Here is a 14,651-nt window from a genome sequence, read left to right on the forward strand (position 1 = left end):
GGCTGTTCATGCTGAAGATTTAAGTTGCAGAGTTGGAGTCAAGCCCAGACCCAAAATAGATATCCTGAAGCCTATATCTAGCTCCGTAAGTTTCCATAACTTCTATATCTTTGTCTTTTCAACCCTCGTTTTACATTGCATATGTTTTGACCCCCACAAACTAATCAGAATTTTATCTTACGGTACAGTCAAATAAATATCATAAATATTTATACCAAATTGCATATATTTGCATGTTTCATAGGTCTTCATAAAACTGGGGTGTTTTTATGACTATGACCTCCATACTCTTATATCATACTGCATAAAGCCATAAAATATGACACTCAAAAAAAAAAAAAAAAAACTGCAGCATTTCAAAATAATACTTTATTTAAAAAGTATTGAGACAGACCAAGGGCATTAACTCTTGTTTAAATCACAATTTGCTTCATTAAAACTTGTGTACTTTATTTTAGTGCAAGTCATTTTGGGGAAAAGTGTTTGCCAAATGACTACCTGGCAATTCAGTAGTGCAATCTTATGAAATAGTCTTACATGCAAATAGGAATTCTGACAATATGGAATCAGACCCCCACCAACCACCTGACCTAAATAGGTAATGTTTATCACATTCATTAGCAACTGTACCATGTGCACAGATGAGACCACATCTAACCCATGAGACATTTGGGGGGTGGCGTGAGTACAGCTGGACATTTACACACAATAACTGACAAACAAGCTCAAAAAAGCTGCTTAAACAGCACTCTTGCTGCACCACATAATCTATTTATCAATCACCCAAAGTTTCTGCCTGAGACTATACGCTATGTTGAGTAATATGCCAAGCTAGATGCAGGCTACACACGTTAATGTGTTTTTAACAATTTGTAAAGGAGATGGGGCCAGTGGAGACCCTGATGTAGGCCTATAAATAAGCAGAGCAAAAGATGAGGATTTGGCAAAGAAAAGGAAGCGCAAATTACCATCCATTAAAAAAAAAAAAAAAACTGCACAGCTTCACAAGCCAAGCACAGTCATTACGGTCAAAAACTTGTAATACTAAAAGCAAAAGAAATAAGGAAAAAATATGATTAGACACAATTTCTCAAGTGCTGATGGCTAAAGAGCACTTTGGCCATCGTGTCTCCATGAAAGCTCATCAAATTAATTAACATCTTCACCCAAAGGGATTATTTCATTAACTACTGTTCTATTTAATTAGCTGTGCAATGTAACACAAGTGGAGGGGACAAAAGACATGGCAGAGCAGGTCAAGGAAAATCAAAACACATCACACCCTTTTTTGAGAATTTCAGATCTTTGTTTTACATGAGACATATGTCTGAAATTAGTGAAGTGAAGTGACATACTTCCAAGTATGGTGACCCATACTCAGAATTTGTGCTCTGCATTTAACCCATCCAACGTGCACACACACAGCAGTGAACACACACACCCCGTGAACACACACCCGGAGCAGTGGGCAGCCATTTATGCTGCGGCGCCCGGGGAGCAGTTGGGGGTTCGGTGCCTTGCTCAAGGGCACCTCAGTCGTGGTATTGAGGGTGGAGAGAGTGCTGGACATTCACTCCCCCCACCTACAATCCCTGCCGGCCCGAGACTCGAACCCGCAACCTTTGGATTACGAGTCCGACTCTCTACCCATTAGGCCACGACTTCCCAATTAAGACTATGAGAACAGAAAACAGTCCATTGCACAGCATTCAAGTCCATTGTTAGTTAATTTAATTTAAACTAAAACTATTAAAATCTTTTTGTTTACTGAAACAAAAGTGAAAAAATAAAACATTTTAGAAGACAACAAACTTAAATGTAGTTTGAAGTACTAAATAGTTTGAAGTACTAAAAATTACTAAATAAAAATAAAAGCTAAATAAAAAAAAAAAAAAAGTAAAAAAAAAAATTTAACTAAAAAATTACTAAAATAAAAATTAAAGCCAATTCAAAATATAAATAATTACTATAATAACAAATGATACTAAAATAACCTCGCTCCTTTGTAGACAAGATTTGAAGGTTTGAAAAGTATAAATGAACAATAAAGACAACAACAACAAAAGATGTGCTGGAGTCTTCAGTAGTTGCTGTGGATTAAGGAGATGCCTTGAGTTTTATTTGGGTCAGTGGAGAGAACTTAAAATTAAGACATGTGGAAATAAACTCAAAGAACTTCAAGAAATTCAACTCAGACATAACACAAAAAGACGTAAAAGACAAGGTCTAGTGGAAAGACGTCAGCTCGTCTCAGCATTAACACCAGGACTCCAGCATGCTACACTAGCAGCATGTTGGTTTTTCCAGTCCAACAAACATGACAAAATCTAGGCTATATTTCACATCAAACTTTGCATCAAGTTTCCCCACTCACTGTAAGAAAAGATGTCACGCTTCAAAACATCAATGACTTGGTGCGGTGGCTGTACTCGCTCCGACTCCCAGAAAGGGGAGAGGAGGAGGGATGCATCATCAAACAGGGTCAAGTTTATTTGAAGCTGATAAAAGATGGCATCCATATTCACGAGGTGGAGGACAAGGACTTGCTTCTGAAATACAGGCCAGTTTGCAAGCGTCAAAAGAGCCATGGACATACCTGTGAGAGATTAAACAGGTACTGCTGACTTGACCAAATGATAAGCAGAGGGATTCCTCCTCTACATAGACAGAAAGAAAAGTCTTGAGGAACTGAATTGAGATGCCATAATGCTGGCCCAGAAGCAGGCTGCCAGGTTTGCGAAACAAAACCAGCCCAACTGCTATTCAAAACTCTCTCAATCACATTTTTTTGCAGTTTTTCTCTCTTTTAGGGGTCCGCTCCATTGAAATCATGTTCCTTATTGCTTTAACCCGTGGACTAAAATACAACCTGCAGCAACAGTGTAAAAGTAGCCCAATTCCACTGTAAAACCAAGGACTTGGCAACCCTACTCCGAAGGCATCAGCTTTGTAATTTAGCTGGTGTAAAGGTCAAGGCTGTAGGATTAGAGAAGTGCTTCATATGATCTTGCTTTGATTTGCTGGTTATATTCTCTGTGGTGGAACACAGAGGGTCTTGGGGGGAAAAAAAACCTCTGACCTTCAAACCTATCCTTATTTTCTTCATTCAGTTTAAACTCCTTAATGTAGAGATTCTATTCATACTTAATTTGTACGCTACAATTTATTTATTTTTTCCTTTTTTATTCAGCAAGGACACATCAAATTGATCAGCAATATTAGAAAAATGTGTGAAGGATCATACTGAAAATTCAGCTTTATCATCACAGGAATACATTACATTTTTTATCATTAAAATAGAAAACAGTCATTTTAAACTGTAATATTTCATAATACTACAGTTTTTATTGTATTTTTTTTATTAAAAAAAATGCAGGCTTGGTGAGCATAAGACTTTTTAAAACAATTTTTAAAATATCTTACGGCCCCAAAATGTTGAATAGTCGTGATATGTGATGAATGGCAGTGTATAATGCACATTGATTCTCATACACAGCTCACAAGTTCGTCTTGTGTTTTACTCAGTACCAAAGGTGAAGTGCAACCTGTGAATTCACACAGCAAATGACATATTACTAAAGGAGGAAAAAACATCAAAGACTGATCTCTTGGCTCAATAAAGAATATCAACTCAATTCAGCTGGATCCTTTAGTGCAAGCTCAAACTCTAATGTGCCACCCCTTCCAAAAAAACTAAACAAACAAATTACTAACCAAACTTTAACACTATTATTTTGCTGCCTTAGAAGCACTAGCAATGGGAATGCAAATCTTGTTCAACAAAGACTTTAACATTTCCAGTCAGTGTCTTCCTTTAAGTGTCACAGAGGAAGTGCCTCTTGAATCTCCTCATCTCAGAAGAGTTTTAATTGAGCTAACAGGATTAATGTTTCTCCTAATGCTGGAGAAGAGATCATTTAGATCCAGCTCTGATATTGCTGCCATGTGCTTTATTCTCCAAATGCAGAACATAAAAGAGACACCAATAAACTTGAACATAAGGCTGTATTTTATGATGGTTGGCAAGTCTGTGATAAAATCTGAAGTCGTTGTGCATGTAAACATCCAATAAACTCAGAGCCATGGCCTCGACGTGACCTCATCCAATACACCTCATCTTTTGTAGACTGCTTACCATAAACAGTGGTGCTGGCGCAGTGGATAAGACACATGCCTTTGGTGTGAGAGACCCGGGTTCGAATCCACTGTGAGACACCAATGTGTTCCTGAGCAAGACACTTAACCCCTAGTTGCTCCAGAGGCGTGCGACCTCTAACATAATTAGCAATTGTAAGTCGCTTTGGATAAAAGCGTCAGCTAAATGAATAAATGTAAATGTAAACATCAGTGGTCATAAAATCTATCCGGTGAGAAAGGAAAACAGAGATTTGGAAGAGAGTTATGCCATTTTATATTGTCTCATCTGCCACATGCTGAGCACGCTGATGAACATTTCTTCAAAAACACTCACATGGTATCAGCTGCAACACAGTGGAAATTTCACCTTTCACAACACTTTAAGCTTATAAATACAACTGTGTCTAACAAAATGTTCTATATCTAGTTTTAGAACACACATATATACATACATATATATATATATATTTGCATGCCCCATAAAAATGTCCAAAGTTAGACAAATAGGCAACCAGAAACACAGTGTTCCTATCTAAGCATATTAAACATTTTTTTTTTAAAACACGGAAGAAAATCTGCGAGTCCCCTTCTCTGATATTTATAGAATCACTCTGGCTGTGCAGGGAAGCATCGAGGCAGCTGCTAACAAGGGTGCTGAGGACAAGACAGCTAGAGCCAGATGTACACTCTACTGATTATGAAAGCAATGTGAAACAGAGCCTTACCCGTAGGCCACGCCTGCAATTGTGCACTTCTTAAACTGCATGACGTTGCAGGTCAGGGTGCCCGTCTTGTCCGTAAAGATGTACTTCACCTGGTTTCAAGAGAGCGATAAACTAGAGTTAATGAAGTAGTTACACATAGTAAATATTTTCAACCCATTTTACTTCCGTAATGCAACTTATTCTGCATGAAACAGATTATTCTAAACAAAAACGCAAGGAGGGATTTGATTTAATGCATCAGGAATAAACTAGATTGTGAAAAGTGGGCCTTTATTATATTAACTGTCATTAGGCTGTATTCCCTAATAAAATTCTAAACATTACAGCTAAACTAATAAATTGTATTATGGCTGATATTAAAAATCTATATAATTTTGCCTAAATAAAACAAAAAAACATTTTGTGATCTGCTACAGATTACATTTAACAGTGTTATTTAATAATCAGTGTTTCAAAGATGAATTTTAAATGAGCATTACATGATAGCAAAGGTGATCTACAAGACAAAAACAGGGGAAATGAAAATAGAAAAAGTAACTATCCAATACTGACAAACAATATTGATAAATAGAATTTTACATAACGGTCCATAATCAATATGGAATCAATACACTACAGTACGGTTCAAACGTTTGTGGTCAATTACATTTTCCAAAATTAGTGTTTACAAATATAAATCAAGTGTGTTTTTTACATTTTTGATCATTATTTTGTTAATTTCTGAATGTTAATTTTAGGCAAGCAGTACCTGTCCCAACTCCTCATTCAGGTTTGATGTCCGGGCCATAGCTGGTGTGTTGGTGACTTCATACAGCATGTCAGTGTCCTAAAATCACCAGGCAGAAATAATAAATCGCAACCATTTTTTATTAGTACCTTGCCATCTGGCCTCCAAAACATATACCGCTCTTTTCATACTCTGTCAATCAAAATATAAGGGCTCAAAAGTCTTGACACTCGATGGGAATTCACAAAACTCCACTGCATCTAAAAGCGGTGTCTTGTTTGCTGTAAGTGCCTTGTCCTAAATCCAATTTTGGCATCTTCAAATGGGTTATTTTGATAAAGCTCCACTTTCGTTTGGGCTGTGAAGTTTTCTGGGATTGGCCCTGGAGGTTTAGACAGTCTACATTTCAAAGACAGCAGATTCATCACACAGACAGAGCTCTCGCAGCTCAGCCTCACACTCACCCAGTTGATGAAGAAAGCCTGGACGAACTTGATGACCTCTAAAGTCACCAGAAGACTGATGGGAATCAGGTTGTTGAAGAGGATGATGAAGGTGAGGAAGTTCAGGCCGAAGTTGGCTGCTCCACCATCTGGAAAAAGAAGAGCGAGGGGAGGAAGAGGAGAGAGGTAGTAAGCCGACAAAGTTTTCTGAGCTATGAAAGGCATGATGGGATGGGGTGGACTGAGGAGAAATGATGGAAGGACAATGCCACAAGCTCATCTGATCTAATTTGCAACGTTTCCACAATGCTCCACTAGCGCTGTGTAAGCGTTGTGCAAACACTATACAACTCTTCCACCCAATCTCTCCAGTAAGCCTCTAACCTACAAATTCACATTCAATTCTCCAATTAGGTCTCAATTAATTATTAGCTAAACTCGATCATTTGAATCTTGCCCATATTGCCAAGGCTGCCGCTATGATGTCAAGATGTCAAAGCAGCACATTATCCCACAATGCACTGGGGGTGGGTAATCATGATTTCCAATCTCAATCAAACACCAAATTCAACAAAGAGAGCCGCACAAAGAGAAACAAAAATGTAATCAATAAAAATAAGACCACAGACACAAGACAGCGCACACATAGTGTTAAAATCAACATGAAACAATATTCATAACCCATTTTACTTTGACAGATGACCATGTTTAAAAGGATATTTAAAGAGAGAAATACATTGAATTACTGCATTAAAGGAACACTCCTCTTTTTTTGGAAATAGGCTCATTTTACAACTCCCCTAGAGTTAAACAGTTGAGTTTTACCGTTTTTGAATCCATTCAGACGATCTCCGGGTCTGGCGGTAGCACTTTTAGCTTAGCTTAGCATAGATCATAAAAAAATCAAGGAAATTTGCTGCCTTACCATGGGTGCAGCAGGCGCAGTGATATTACGCAGCGCCTGAAAGTAGTCATGATGTAGTATCATAACTAGTTACCTAGCTGGGGACTAATTTCAGGCGCTGCGTAATATCATTGCGAGAGTATAGTTCCTAGCCATATCAGCCTAGAAAATCGCAACTTTTCATTTTCTGTCGGTCTTAGTACACGATGTAACTACAGAAGAGTCAAGTTTTAAATAGGAAAATTATCTAAACTCTTTAGTAATTTTTGATGACCAAATGCTAATGGTCTAATCCGACTTAATGATCTATGCTAAGCTAAGCTAAAAGTGCTACCACCAGACCCGGAGATCGGCTGAATGGATTCAAAAACGGTAAAACTCAACTGTTTAACTCTAGGGGAGTTGTAAAATGAGCCTATTTCCAAAAAAGTGGAGTGTTCCTTTAACTATTAGCAAGATCTAAAAAATCAACATTACATTAGCCTTAAAAAAATTTTAAATTCTAATTCGGGTTAATATATAATTTTATATATAAAAATATAAAAGAGTCATACAATTGTATTTTATCCAAGTCTGAACATTAAACACTGATGAACTGTTCATAGCAAGACCAAGAACGTTTTTTAAGAAAGTAAATGGGTTCTTTTTTACTTCATGTTGACTTTAAGCATGAATAAAAAGCTTTACCTGGGGATCCGCAGAATGCAATAATTCTTTTTCTGAACAGTTAGGAGAGGGAGCGCTTTTCTCATACAGAGTCATAGAACTAGAGAGGCTGGGCAATCATACAACTGCTATTGGAACTGACTCACGGAGAGAGGAAGAGGATTTGGCTAGTGGTGGGAAGGAAGACAATCAGTTTGGATGTTTCAGTGTAAAGGAGGGAGACCAGTCTAAAGTACCTTCCCATCACATGGAGCCGAACAGAGAGATGTGACATTTAGAGATATTTCAATCATTTATAAGATCCGAAACATGGTAGAAGTAATACTGAACAAAGTATGACTGTCTCTTGCATGTCGGCTGAAGACCTTTCCTGATGGAAGATTTTTGGCTGCATCGACAACTAAACTACACCCAACAAACACCAAGTTGGCAATAAAGACGACAAAAACTCTGCATTCAAAAGGCTACCGTAAACAAATGTATTTCTAATCGCTAACCTTCACCGCTGCACATGCTCACATGACATTCTGAAGCATGCAGGATGCAGCAGCACCATCTCTCTCAGCTACTGCAAGGAGTCGCGCTGCAGGGTCAGCACTTCTCAAGCCGCCCGTCAGCATATGTGCGGCACAAAACCTGCTACCTGTTATTTCAGGTGGCGTGAATGCATAACAAATGACTGCTGCTCAAGTGCTCTGAAGGCCCATCGGTATAGAGACACACGCGTTGGTTTGGATATATACTGGGACAGAAGCAGAGTAAAATATCACAGGGGTTCAAAGTCAAATGAATTATTTATGATGAATAATTACTCATCTGCCTGAAGTGTGCAACGCTCAGACTAATGAGTGAAAGGTGTGTAACCATCGCCCTCAGCGTATGCCTGCTAACCCAATCTGGAAACCTTCGAGCACATCTATTGCATTGTTTTTATCTCTGGGGATGAATCATAATCTGACATCCAGCAGCACAAAACCAAATAGATCCAATCATGCCCAAGAGGTCAAGAGTTGGCTGGTTAGCGTTACCCAGTTAGCTTGCAGATGTCATAACTACACCATCTGGTTGCCTTTTATATAATACAATTATTTTTTTATTAATAGAAAGTGTTTATTTGAAATGGAAATCTTTTGTAAAGATTTGTAGGTCTCTTTACTTTCAATGCATCCTTGCTAAATGCAAGTATTAATTTATTTTAAAAAGAAATAAAAGTCTGAATGGTAATGTAGCTCCCTCCAAGTATTATTAACCCTAATCGTTTTATCATGAATCCTTGATTACATGATTATACCACTGACTGAAAAAGCAGGAAGTTTCCTTGGTTTATAAAGTAAGTATAATCTGCAAAAGCATGTAAACGCCAAATCAATGCCACGTCTCTCTTTTACAGCTCCACTAGGAGGACAAACAACAAAGATGAGACAGAGTCTCCCTCCTTTAGAGGAATAATCAATTTCATGATGGATACCTGCTTTATAACCTCACTGTTCCCTCACATGGCACCCAACATCATTGTTATTTCCTTTCCAAATGACTGTGCTGGATGTGAATGATTACAGATGGAACCCAGCATTCATGGTGGTGCATCTCAGTGTTTGACGACATTTTCGATGATCTCTCAAAGCATACCAAGAAGGGAACGGTGTAGGCCATAAAACAAGCTGAGATCGATTTGGACACAAACAGCCCCTCCTATTTAAATCAAGAGTAATGATGGTTGTGACACGTTAATCAATTTGCAAGCGTCTCCTGCCACCAATTTAACACATTTTCGCCTCGTTGGTGCATAAAATTGTTTATTTTTCTCTTTTTCAATTACCTGCAATGCTCAAGGCATACAACAAGGCAATGCGCAAGGGATGTACTCCCTTCACTGCTCATTAAAAATTAAAGACAGTGTTTGTATTTTTAATATCGTACTTTTACAACCCAAGCATTAAGCCTATTAGCATGGACTTGCTCATCTTCTCCTGAGCTGGGCCTTTTCTGCCTCGTCTGTCAGCACCAGTATAACAAACACAGCTGAATGAGGAGGTGGGTAAGAGGAAAAGGGGGGCATTTAGAAAATGCCACGGTTTGACCTCCAGGGTCTTCTGCTTCTGCACAGGAACACGTTTCTAACTCTTGCTCTGACAGCGCCCGTGGGTAACTTGCTCCTCTCCACGTGTGTTTCTTTGGGTCCGAGGCTTACTGTCGTGGCTCATTTGTTAGGCACGAGCGAAAGGACGCTGACACGGCCAAAGCCAGAGCTTGCGAAGTGTTTAACGTGTCACCAAAATAAAGAAAGGGAAGGCACGTTTTTGACATCAGGCATTAAGAGGGTCTACACAGTGTAGAGCTGGAAGGGAAAAACCTATCATTGGATTCCTGGTGTGTGCGCGGTCTTCTGCAATTACCCTCTCAAAGTAGGGCAACCATATAAGTGGCTTCGGTAGCTTAGCAAAAGCTGAGCTTCAGTTAGGGGTTAGTAAGGAGGGGTCATTCACAGATGGCCAAGGGTTTTAAATGGTTGTTACCTGGAGCTGTTAAGAAAATGACAACAACAAACAAACAAAAAACACAAACCAAATAGAATGTTAGAAAGGAAGCTGATAACAAAACGAACGAAAAAAGAAGTACAGCAGCGTTCGTGATATTCAACCATTTATACATTCATGTGTCTATGCATATTACAACTAAAAGGGAAAAGTTCTCCTTTCCCTTTTTATTGACAAATATTCACATATGCAATGCATATTTGTTTACATACAGGGAAGACGAAAATTACTGACAATAAAAAAAAAAAAAAAAAATGAAAGCACACATAGACACGCAAGCGGTCTAGCATGACAGAAGGAAAGGGTGTCTGGTTCTTACAGTTGAGGTCCATGTACCAGGCATCATTGCCGTACTGGTACTTCCAGATGGTCTGGCCTATGGAGCAGACCAATGAAATGGCCAAAAGACAGCCAAAAAGCACGAGGATCTGAAAGTTGGTGATGCGCTCCACGTTGGAAAGCTTCAGAGGTGGGGACGTAGAGTTCTGGAGACACAAAACTCAGATTTCTCAGATTGAAGCTGGATTTGGGATACAACTGAAATGGACTTAAGCAGATAAACTACCTGCATGAGTTTGGTGTCGTGTCCTGTGTAGACCACGATAGCGTGGACCCACTGCGTGTTCCTGAGTTGTGCACCTCTCAGCAAGATCTGATCAGGACCGAGTGGTACAGTGCTAAATATGGAGCAAACCCAACAACTGATGAACATTTTAAAAAATAAATCCCTACCAAAAAAATAAAGCATAACAGCAGGAGAATGTGATGTTAGATTAAAATAAAAAAAGGCACAGAAGGAAGTTAAGTGAAAACACAACAAATTTGGTATTTTAGAAAGTATAGATTTGTTCCTTCCTAAATAGCAATACACAATTAAACCTGCCTTAGAGTATCAGTGAGACATTTTCATTCTTCAACTTCGATCGAACCCTTCCTGCTGAAATTAACTTGTCTCACGCTCAGTATCTCAGACTAATGAAATACAAGGCTGAAGTCAGCCTGACCATTTCTGTCATTGCTTCTGTTTTTCTTTCATTCACCTCAAGCCAAATTTTACCTTTAACACTCACATTCTGTCTTTTGATTTTCTCATACCTGTGCCCATCCAGGCGAATATTGCCCACAAACTCATAAAGGTGTCTGTTGGGACTCTCACATTCCATCCGTCCAGAGATACGCATTAGACTGTCAATGTCCTTGATGTCCGCAGTGATTTGCAGACCCTGAGTATAACAGAAAACACTAAGTAATACAATTCACACCAGTAAACAATTAGCTGAATTGTAGAGTATTAATTAATAACAGTATGTATGATATCGGATCACCTGTCTGATCTTGAGATTAGTTTCTCCATCTAAATTTGAGGTCTCAATGTAGCACATTCCTTGAGGTTCACTACAATAAACAGCACCATTATGAAAAAAAACAAACAAAAATTTTTTTTTAATACATCATGAATATATATGGCACCACCAGTAGAATACTTTGCAGTTTACTGAAATTTACAATAAATACAATAATATTAAATTATACTGTTCAAAAGTTTGGGGTCTGTAATTGTTTTTTAAATTCTTTAGCAAGGACTTATTAAATTGATCAAAAGGCATTAATAACATTACAAAAGTTTTCTATTTCAAATGAGCTTTCTAGTCAAAGAATTCTAATTGTATAAAATTATAATAAAAATAATTGTGTTCTAATTGTAAATATAATATATAATCAACTGTGATAATACATGTTTACTGAGCAGCAATTAGAATGATTTCTGAAAGATCATGTGACACTGAAGACTGGAGTAATGCCTGCTGCAAATTCAGCTTTGCCATGATGGGAATAAATTAGGGCTGGGCGATTTGGCCTAAAATCAAAATCTCGATTAATTGAACATTTTAACTCTATTACGATTAATGAACGATTATTTTATTTATTTATTTATTTTTTGCCCTCATAGTTCACTGACAAGTTTTGTACAGTAAATATGCTCACATATTACAAGTGAGAGATTTTTGAATGAAGGGTGCATTACTTAATTTTAAAATAATTGAAGGAAACACACACTATCTACTATCTATGATTATTTATTGAACATCAATGTTAAACAGCTGAAATTAAAGCACACATTGCCTAAAACGAACAGTCACTTTGTTCTTATAAAAAAGTAAAAATAAATAACTTGCACTTTTGGAAACAAAAATTATTTTCAATGTTTTTCTTATTAAAAGTAGAAAATAAGCAGTATCTCTTCTAAATAAAATAACTCTTGTTCATATTCAGTAACGTGATTGTGCTCCAAGTGTTGAAACAAATTGGTGGTGTTACCTTTGGACGTCGAAACAGTTTTTCTACAGTGTCTACATCTGACTTCATTTTGTTCGATGTCATCCTTACTGAAGCCAAAATGTGTCCAAATGACAGAGACTGCGTTTTTCTTTGGTACAAGCTGCTCTTGTTGCTCAGTTGTCTCAGTGATGTCGGCGGAATAACGTAATGTAAGGGAGCGGGGTCACGTGACTCCACACGCGGTAGTGTTTTAAAGGGAAAGTAATCGAAATAATCGGCCTGGAAAAATTTGATCGATTATAGGTTCTGAATGTCTATTTCGATTACTTTTCGATTAATCGCCCAGCCCTAGAATAAATTACATTTTTAAATATATATTAAATATATATAAAAAGTTATTTGAGTTGTAATATCAATATTACTATTTGGACTATATTTTTGATTAAATAAATGCAGACATGCATCGTGGGAACAAGAGACTTTCAAAAACATAAAAAAATGGTACTAAGCCCAAACTTTTGAACAATAGTGTATCTTAAAAGAAACTGGCACAGCCTAGCTTTAATAAAATATCAAAACATCACATAAAACAGCTAAATGGCATTGGCTAAAATATGTAACTCTTTCATATATAAAATTAATAACTAAAGAAGTTTTCACATCAATCAAAACCACACAGCTAAATGAAGCCTCAATCAAAGATGCCTTGTTTTCCAGAACTAGTACAGTTTTCTGTTAAAATTATATTGATATTTTTTATTTCAGTAAGGAAAGTGCACTGGGCAGCATATTTTCCCCAAACTGCACAAGGCATTTTAGTACTTGGACTGAAAATGAAAACACATCGCTCGAATGGGACTCCCTTAGATCCAGATCCGTCATTTTGCACTCAGCCATTAGGAAACTTTCACTCAATGCATCTTTGTTTATGGCTATGCATTCTGCTGTTTTTATTTTTAGTTACATCCTCCACATGCAACAAAGGAAAGATGCAGCACACCAGACGAATGAACATTCAGTGTTAATACTGAGAAGAGCAAAAGCAGGATAGTGAGTACACAGGGCCAAAGCTGTTACACATCTCTCCTTTAATAAATGATAGCAGGTGTGAACAGAAAAGATGGTCCTCATACTTAAAATGAAAAGTTATCAGAAAAGTTTGCTCTGCTTTGTGTCCGTATAAAACAAAAATCGATGTTGATACATTTCTTCTGTAGTTGTCAAAAATGTAACAAGCCCCCACCCAAACATCATGTTTATCTTAGAGTGAAAAAGAAAACAACAACAATTCATAGATTACCAGGATACGTATAATGTGGTTTACTATAAAGGCTCATGACAATACTGTACATTGTGGTGATGTGACCGCATGCAGAGTCACATCAGAGTCTGAGCTCCTGCTGAAGCCATGCATTGTGCCAACAGCTGTGATATTTACAGTCACTCAATGGGTCTTTTCTCCAGCTGTGTTAGAGAAGCGCTTTGTTTTTCCTGTGTGCACATGCTTAAGCATCTTCAGCACAAAGCAGAGGTCTGTAATCCACGTTCATCAGTATTTTCTGCTGGGAGTTGAACAGTCTTCCTCTGAGAAATATGTGCCTAGTCGGCCCATATTTGGTGCTTAAATTTAAGAATCTAACGACAAAAGGTCCAACAATGATGCATGGGAGGCTGTGAGTCGTGATACTAATTCGTGACAGTCTCAATAGACCCTTTAATTGCACAAATGACCTATCGGTAAGCCCCGCCCCCCTTAGTTACTGTTGCTCCCTCGGACAAACAAACAGTGAGTTGCTCACTGTCTTATGTTATGATATGTGCGAATGATAGCTGCAGTGTGAAAACCTTGTCCCACAATGTTTTTGCACAATTTTGGACGGAAGGCCACCAAATGGGAATTAAATATTCCATGGAGGGATTTATAAAATATTTTAAAATAAATACTGTGAAAGCGAGGGTTTACAGATCTCAATGCAAGCGGGAGAAGTCTCATATTACGGTCGGTCATCACGATCGCGGATGACAACATGCAGGATCAACACTGTTCATGTATCGCAGGATACGATTAATTTAATGTACATTTAACCAGTTTAATATGGAGAGGCACTGAAATGTAGACCTTCGTTTATACGTTTTTGACATACACTGTACAAGACGCGAGAACAGTATGCTATTTACGTTTGTACGTTATAGCATAGACTCACTAACTTTAACGTTAGCTAGTTTTAGCCA

At 37.8% G+C, this 14,651-nt stretch overlaps 2 protein-coding genes across 5 annotated transcripts in view; both read right to left on the reverse strand.

The window, feature by feature from the left end:
- The window catches only part of LOC306853527 (fermitin family homolog 3-like), a 568,382-nt gene that overhangs the window by 345,086 nt on the left and 208,645 nt on the right, over positions 1–14,651 (reverse strand). The gene's annotated exons all lie outside the window — the stretch shown is intronic.
- Positions 1–14,651, reverse strand: part of LOC306853511 (phospholipid-transporting ATPase IA) — a 155,504-nt gene that overhangs the window by 76,017 nt on the left and 64,836 nt on the right. For all 4 annotated transcript variants that reach the window (XM_079390988.1, XM_079390986.1, XM_079390989.1 and 1 more), the window contains exons 8-14: positions 11,465–11,534; positions 11,235–11,362; positions 10,705–10,816; positions 10,459–10,624; positions 6,054–6,181; positions 5,611–5,688; positions 4,863–4,951 (exon numbers count right to left, since the gene is read on the reverse strand). In XM_079390988.1, coding sequence (XP_079247114.1) covers positions 4,863–4,951; positions 5,611–5,688; positions 6,054–6,181; positions 10,459–10,624; positions 10,705–10,816; positions 11,235–11,362; positions 11,465–11,534 — 771 coding nt within the window. The remainder of the gene's footprint in view (positions 1–4,862; positions 4,952–5,610; positions 5,689–6,053; positions 6,182–10,458; positions 10,625–10,704; positions 10,817–11,234; positions 11,363–11,464; positions 11,535–14,651) is intronic.

The sequence above is a fragment of the Barbus barbus genome (genome assembly GCF_936440315.1).
Source record: "Barbus barbus genome assembly, chromosome: 33".
NCBI classification, from domain to species: Eukaryota; Metazoa; Chordata; class Actinopteri; order Cypriniformes; family Cyprinidae; genus Barbus; species Barbus barbus.